Source organism: Macrobrachium nipponense, chromosome 11, assembly GCF_015104395.2.
Source record: "Macrobrachium nipponense isolate FS-2020 chromosome 11, ASM1510439v2, whole genome shotgun sequence".
NCBI classification, from domain to species: Eukaryota; Metazoa; Arthropoda; class Malacostraca; order Decapoda; family Palaemonidae; genus Macrobrachium; species Macrobrachium nipponense.
In genome coordinates this window covers 51,807,765-51,815,889 of record NC_061087.1, presented here as the reverse complement: position 1 = coordinate 51,815,889, position 8,125 = coordinate 51,807,765, and the positions used below count along the sequence as shown (strand labels likewise).

Sequence of the window (8,125 nt, the reverse complement as noted above, 5' to 3'; positions counted from 1 at the left end):
TTCCACAGCATTTGAGTCTCTTCTCATAAGCATGAAAAATCTGCACCTTATTCACCACATCAAAATGGGTCCATTGAAAGAGCTTGGCGTTCAGTTTTTGAAATGTCCAGATGTATGTTGTTAAGAGTCTAAAATTGCCAAAATATTTTTGGACATATGCTGTATGTGTACTGTGTATTCGTAACAGATGTTATAATGATAGACTTAAGAAAACTCCTTTTGAAGTGTTTAGCCTACTGGTCAGAAACCAAATGTATATAAGTAATATTATGCATATCTTTGTACAGCATGTTATGGTTATGTGCAGAATAGCAAGAAACTAGATGCCAGAAGTAAGAAATGAACTATTGTTGGCTATGATAAACTTATCTTGTTTATTTTCCCGAATATGATGAAATTCAAAAAGTGAGATGTGTAAGATTTACCAGTAATATTGAAGAGGTAAGTAAGCCTGTTGATATAACACATGACGATGTTATTTTGAGAGAAACACCTGAGCCTGTAGTGCTGGATGAAAATGATGAAAACAACAGGGATAATGAAGATGCCAATGATCAAAATCATTTACCTACCTTTGTAGAAGGGAGTTTTGATGAAATAGCAGAAACAAAGTCTGGTAGGTATCCAAGTAGGAAACACAGTAAACCTAGGTCTAAATGATTTTATAGTTGGTGATAACATTGATGATGCTATAGATTACTCAGCTGATTATTGTGGTACATTAACTGATATACCTAATACTTACCAAGAGGCTGTAACCTCCAAAAATTGTCCTTTTTGGCACTACTTTAAGGGAGAGTGATACTTTTGAATTATAGTTCCTTTACCAGAAGGTAGGAAGTCAAGGGTGCGGGGCTCACTGGGTTTTTAGTGTTAGATTTGATTCTGATGTTAATGAGAAGTGGAAGGCTATTCTCAGTTACCTGATATTGATTATCATGAGACCTTCTCTCCTACAGCACACATTACATCTATCCGCACTTGAATGCAATTAGCTATTCAATAGCTAATTGCATTCAAGATTTTGTGTTTAATGGTAAAAATAATGAAAAATTATTACGCAAGTATATGTTTGTTTGTATGGTGTTTTTACGTTGCATGGAATCAGTAGTTATTCAGCAACGGGACCAACGGCTTTACGTGACTTCTGAACCACGTCGAGAGTGAACTTCTGTCACCAGAAATACACATCTCTCATTCCTCAATGGAATGGCCGAGAATCGAACCCGCGACCACCGAGGTGGGAAGCAAACACCATACTAACCACGCCACTGAGATGCTTCATTACATATATATATGGCTGACAACAAAGTGGTCGAAATTGGTATACTATACTCAGTTTTTTTCCATCCGTCCACCCGCCTGTGGTGTTTTTGTATGGTAACACTGCGTCCCGGGCTTTAGATAGTTACATTCAGCTTACATTCAACAATAGTAATATCTTATTTCGAATATTAATGGTGTAATTCTCATACGGTAAATTATTAATTGAAACACTTTTCAGTTGCAAATGTACACCCAGATATCCTTTTATTTACCTAAAACTTACACATAGCGTAACTATCTAAAGCCCGGGACACAGTGTTACCATACGCAAACACCACAGGCAGGTGGACAAATGGAAAAAAACAGAGTATAGTTTGCAGTATTCCTGTCTGATCGAACAGAATTTCTCTTGCCATTTGCTGATCCTTGTGTATATACAAGACACAGTGGAGATGAAATTACTGTTATCATTATTTGGGTTGATGATATTATAATTGCTTCAGGTTCTATGTCTACTCTCGTTGATAAAGAAATGCTTGAATCAATTTAAATGAAGAATTTAGGAGAAATTTCATGTTTTCTAGGTTTAAAGTTTATACGTGATGATGATTCAATTAAATTCAATCAGTTAAAGTATGTGGAAAATATGTTAGAAAAATTTAAGATGCAAGATTGTATGCCAAGGTCAACCCCATGTGTGAAGTTGATATAAATAAATTTGCTGATGAAGATGCTGAACTAGCTGATGCCAGATTGTATAGAGAAATAGTTGGCAGTTTAATATATATTATGACAGCAACTAGACTTGATCTCAGTTATATAGTAAATAAGTTGTCACAGTACATGGCAAAACCTACTCTTACTCATTTAACCATGGCAAAGCATGTATTGAGATACCTGAAGGGTACCATCGATCAATGTTTGACTTAAAGAAGTCAAATAATGTATGGTTGATTGGCTTTTATGATTCTGATTGGGGTAATTCTGATGATTGCCATAGTATCACAGGATATGTTTTTGGACTTTCCAAAAATAGTTCTTTGATAGGTTGGAAGAGTAAAAAGCAACAGACTGTTGTTTTTGTTAAAATTGTTGAAGAGTATGATGGGATGTGATTTATTCAGCAAAGTTACTCTTTATTATGACAATCAGGGTACTCTTACACTTGCTAGCAATCCTGTACGGCATCAGAGGTCCAAGCACATCGATATGAAATATCATTTTATAAGATCAGAAGTACAGAATGGTGGTGTAAAACTTGAGTATGTTCCATCAGAACAGAACGTGTCTGGTGTATTTACAAAGACAGTGGCTAGAATTAAGTTCAGAGCTTTTTCCAGTGCTTAATGGGTACATAATTAAGATTGTCTATATGGCAAGCAGAGCTGTAATATTTTGCTATTTTTATTTTTGCAGGCTTTTAAGTTATATAAAATTGAGTGCTTGTTAAATCAGTGCTTCATGCTGTTTGTACTGAATATGTCCCCCTCAATTTGGGACCACCTTGACGTGGTGAGCGGCTTACCTCAGTGTGAGGCACCTCTAATGTCTACCAGAGGGTTGCTAGTGCATCTTCCAATCTTGGATGGTCTAGGATGCAGCTTAGATATTTGTCGAGCTTATTCTTAAACACATCTACGCTCACTCCTGATATATTCCTCAGATGAGCTGAATAGATGCTGCATTGTCGATGCTGGTGCGTAGTGGATTAATGTCCTGTGTGCTTTCCTTATTTTTCCTGGTATAGTTTTGGGCACTATTAATCTACCTCTGCTTTCTCTTTCAGATATTTTTAGCTCCATGATGTTTTCGGCAATTCCTTCTATCTGCTTCCATGCCTGAATTATCATGTAGCGTTCTCTTCTCCTTTCTAGACTATATAATTTTAAAGATTGTAGTCTTTCCCAGTAGTCGAGATCCTTAACTTCTTCTATTCTAGCTGTAAAGGACCTTTGTACACTCTCTATTTGTGCAATATCCTTTTGATAGTGTGGGTACCATATCATATTGCAATATTCAAGTGGACTACGAACATACGTTTTATAAAGCATAATCATGTGTTCAGCTTTTCTTGTTTTGAAGTGCCGTAACAACATTCCCATTTTTGCTTTACATTTTGCCAATAGAATTGCTATTTGATCATTGCATAACATGTTCCTATTCAACATCACACCAAGGTCTTTAACTGCTTCCTTATTTGTGATTGTCTCATTATTAGGTCCCTTATATGCATATAGCTTTCCTTCTCTGTCTCCATAATTTATCGATTCAAATTTATCAGAGTTATATACCATCCTATTTACCTCTGCCCAATTATATACTTTGTTAAGGTCTCTTTGTAGCTTGTTCCTATCTTCATCACAAGTAATTTCACTACTTATTCTTGTGTCATCGCGAAACTACTCACTACCGAGTCCTTAACATTACTGTCTATGTCTGCAATCATAATAACAAACAGTAATGCAGCTAACACTGTACCTTGTGGCACACCGGAAATTACCTCAGCTTCATCCAATTTCTCATCGTTTCCAATAACTATCTGTTTTCTGTTGTGTAGAAATTATTTTAACCATCTTCCTACTTTGTCCACTATATTATGTTTTCTAATTTTCTTCGCTAATATATTATGATCTACCTTGTCAAAAGCTTTTGCAAAGTCTAGATAAACCACATCTGTTTCATTTCCGTTTTTCATATTTTTGTATAAGTTCTCACGATGGACTAACAGTTGGGTTTGTGTACTTTTTCCGGGTACAAAACCATGTTGTCCTATATTAAACAATTTATTTTTTATTAAATGTTTCATAATATTTTTCTTCATTACCCTTTCCTGCACTTTCATAATATGTGATGTTAGACTCACAGGCCTATAATTACTTGCCTCTAGTCTTGATCCACTTTTGAAAGTAGGGGTAATATATGGTAATTTGTGCTCATCATAAATCTTGCCTGTATCTACACTTTGTCTTAATAATATTGCAAGTGGCTTTGCGATAGAATGAACTACTTTCTTTAACTAAATAGCAGGGACACATCAGGCCCAGCTGCAGCCCCATTTTTAATTTCATTAATAGCCTGCACAATATCGGCTTCATTAATATCTATATCTGATAAATATTCACTATTTTCATCCCTTATTTCTGTATCATTAGCTTCATTATCAATTCTAGGGGTGAATTCTCTCTTATATCTTTCTGCCAATATGTTGCATATTTCCTTTTTTTCATTCGTTAATCTCCCTTCAATTCTTAGAGGGCCTATTTCTATTCTTCTTTTATTCATCTTTTTCGCATACGATTACAATAATTTTGGGTTTTGCTTGATATTTACTAGGGTTTTTTCTTCCAAGTCACGTTTTCCATTTTCTTTTGATTGTATAATCTTTTGTTCTGCATTTTCTATCTTACTTTTTAGTTCCATCACTTTCCATGCATTTTTTTTCTTTTGCCAGACCTTTTTTCCACTTTCTGATTTTCTGGAACAAGATCCTTCTGTCTCTTGGTATGCCTGACTGATGTTTACTTTTCTTCTTCGGTATATATTTATCCACTATTTTCTCTAATATTTTATATAATATATCCGTATTTACCTGTATATCATCACTTACGAAAATGTTATCCCAATCTTTGTTTAATTCTTCATTTATTTCTGACCATTTTATATTTGTACTGTAGAAATTGTATTTTCCATATCCTTCCCACTTTTTCATTTCTTGCTTATCTCTGTTTTCACTTGCTTTAGAATGGACTGTTAATTCTATGACATTATGGTCTGAAATACTCGCATTATAAACTATTATTTCTTTAACATAATTCACATGGTTCACAAATACTAGGTCTAAAGTATTTTCCTTTCTTGTTGGCAGGTGATTTATTTGTTGAATGTTGTATTCTGGTAGCATATCTAATAGCTTTTCGAATTGCCTCTTATCTTCTGCACTACTATTACTCTCTTTTTATATGTATAAATACAACCGCAATCTCCAATTCGTTCTTTCCAGTTAAAGTCTCCGGATAGGAGAATAGTCCAGCCTTGTGATTTCTACATATATCATCCAATTTTTCTATTATTGTGTCAAACTCCTTAGTATTAGGGGGTCTGAAAAATTAATGAATATAGTTATATTCATTAATTTTTCAGACTCAAATTCTTCCACTACTAGTTCACATTCTGAGTTACTATATTTCTCATATATTTTTCCTTGTTTTTGTCTTTCCCATTCCTATTTTTTCTATCTGATCTATAAGTTTGGAACCCTTTTATTTGATCATCATTCCCAGTCTCTTGGGAATACCAGGTTTCACTTATATTCATTATATCTATTTTCTTTTCAATTTGGGTTAGTTCTTCTAAGTACTCTATTTTTCTTTTTGAGTTACTCATAACTAAACCCTGCGCATTCATCACTATGATGGTTTGCGTGTTTTCTCCTTCATTTAATATGGGTAATGATAAGGATTTTCCCATGTTTCTTTCCTGTTCTGGTATGTTGTTCTTTTCTTCATTTCCAGAAATTCTGACATTAAAAAATCCAACTTTTCCAAAATATTTGATCTTCCTTCATCATAATTATTCATTTTGTGTCTGAATCTGCAATTTTTTCTATATCTGCACCATCCCCTAGCATCGTATATACAGTATTTATCTCTTGAACTGTATCTTGGAGCTGATGCTTGGAAATTCTTTGCTGACACTCCATATCGGGGTGATGGCTTGCTTTTTTCCTTCACCTCATGTTCTTTGTTCTTCTCTTTATTTGTTTCTTTTCTATTTTGGATTTTATTATTTAATTGATTATTTTATTTAATTGATTTTGATTGATGGCTACAGGGTGCATATATTTACGTTTTTTGTCGAACTTACATCCTTTTTCTCCTTTTATGTTTTTGCATATTTTTGGATGTAGATCTCTGCATTCATCCTCATAGCCGTCTAGGTATGCACATTTACCACAGATTTCATAGTTGTGACATACCTTGGGATGTTTGTAGTAACATCTTTCACAGAATCTGCAATTTCCTCTTTTCAAAAGGTCGCAGACTTTGTCTTTCTTTTCCATTTTTTCTATCCCATCAGTATGCAGATCTGGGTAAAGCCTCTTCGGGATTTTATTTTGTGTTGTCATGTCATAATTTATTTCTTTGTATGTATGCTGCTTGATTGCCTCATATGTATTATCTATGAGTATCTCTGCATCCATACTCTTGTCTTGTTCTTTGTTTTCATTATTTTTTTCTGTCATTTGTTTTGTTTTCCTCTTCCTCTTCTTCTTCTTCATCTTCTACTATTTGCACATTAAGTCTTGATTTAATAACATTTTCTATCCATGACAGACATATTCTGGATACCAGAAATACTCTGGTATCCTTACATGTATTTTGCATGACCTTAGCACATTGTGGATGCGTGGGAATGTTGCATGCTGAATTTTTTCCTAGGTTTGAACCCCAGACTTTCAGCTGAAAAAAGTCAAGCAATAATGTTCTACAAGAATAGCAGATGGAAGCAAAACCAGGATATAAATCTCGCATTGCGCGACGCTCAAATCCAATTCCAGGATAAGGTAAAATTTCTGGGACTAATATTTGATACCCACTTCAGTTGGAAAGCCCACATATCATACATCAAATCTAAATTTAATAATGCTCTCAACCTCATACAATATGGCGAGCAAAGAGACCAACTCTACTGATGATCTATGAAGCATTAGTCTTATCTAGAATAGATTATGGTAGCCCAATATATGGATAAGGATCTAAAGCTACCTAAAGTCTTTAGATCCAATATATACTCGAGGCCTTAGTCTTTGTAGTGGAACATTTAGATCTTCCCCTAATATCTCAGCCCCCTAGATACTGACCCCTTGGCGTGGGACTCTGATGCCTGGTGGGATTGCTCTCTCATTGGTCCTTGGGGCCCTGCTGCTGATCCAACTAAATTAGTCAGAACTTTTCTTTCTTTCTGCAATTTTTTCATTCTTACTACATCCTTCTCCTTCATGTAATATTTTTTACTAACATTTCGGTTTAATTATGTGGATTTTTCCACTTTTGTTAAATTTTACTGCTCAGGTGAGTCTGAGAAGGGATCGTGTTTTGGAAGGGGTTTGCATTCGAAGCTAATTGTGGGTGTTGTGGTGGTTGAGTCGCCACCCGATATGGTTTGGACCTAAGAGATGGCGATGGGATTTTCCTATTGCCATCTTGAGGGCGGAACCATCTCCAGGGATCAGCCCATCGGAATCCAGGGGGGGCTGGTGTTTGGGGATGGGACTCCTGGCTTCTGTCCGGAAGCCCACCAGTACGTTTGGAGTGGGGAGTCGGTCCCCATTAGTTGGGGGCAGAACTCCCAGCAGGCGGATTGGCTTATACCTGGGCCACTGCAAGCATATTGATCCTATCCCGAAAGGGTAGGGTATGGGGTGGACTATTGGGAATCAACTCTCATTTGTGCCATTGGTGGAGAATGTGAATACCTGACTGATCCACGATACTTTCTTGATAAAAACAAGCAGCTTTGGGTGTGTAGGTGAGCTGGTTTGTGTGAGGTGGTCTGGTGTGTGCGTGCTTAGTATCCTGGGATTGCTTTGTGGTCTTGTACAGTTTGTTGGGGTGGGGAATTTGGGCATTAGAGGTTGTTTTGGTTTCTGATGTGCTGTTGAGGTCTCGGCGGGGCTCTTGGATTTTGGGTGCGCACTTTTTGGACTTTGAATATGAACCGGCATTATTCTATGGATTTGGACCAAAGTATTCCCTCCCCTGGATCCGACGACTTACTGGCACTGGCAACGACTTCTGGCTTGAAGATGGATATGAGCTCGACTATCGGACAGAACCAAACACTGAGACACCAGGGTGTT

General features: G+C 36.2%; 1 protein-coding gene across 1 annotated transcript; it reads left to right on the top strand.

The window, feature by feature from the left end:
• The first annotated feature begins 1,959 nt into the window (after positions 1 to 1,959).
• Positions 1,960 to 2,613, top strand: LOC135208658 (uncharacterized). The gene is made up of 2 exons (XM_064241075.1): positions 1,960 to 2,151; positions 2,419 to 2,613. Exons 1-2 carry the CDS (start codon positions 1,960 to 1,962, stop codon positions 2,611 to 2,613), a joined length of 387 nt encoding a protein of 128 aa, XP_064097145.1.
• Positions 2,614 to 8,125: the final 5,512 nt, after the last annotated feature.

Coding starts and splice junctions, on each gene's coding strand:
- LOC135208658 (XM_064241075.1), top strand. CDS start 1,960: ATGTGTGAAGTTGATATAAATAAATTTGCTGATGAAGATGCTGAACTA. Junction 2,152..2,418: donor ATTTAACCATGGCAAAGCAT/GTATTGAGATAC, acceptor TATGACAATCAG/GGTACTCTTACACTTGCTAG.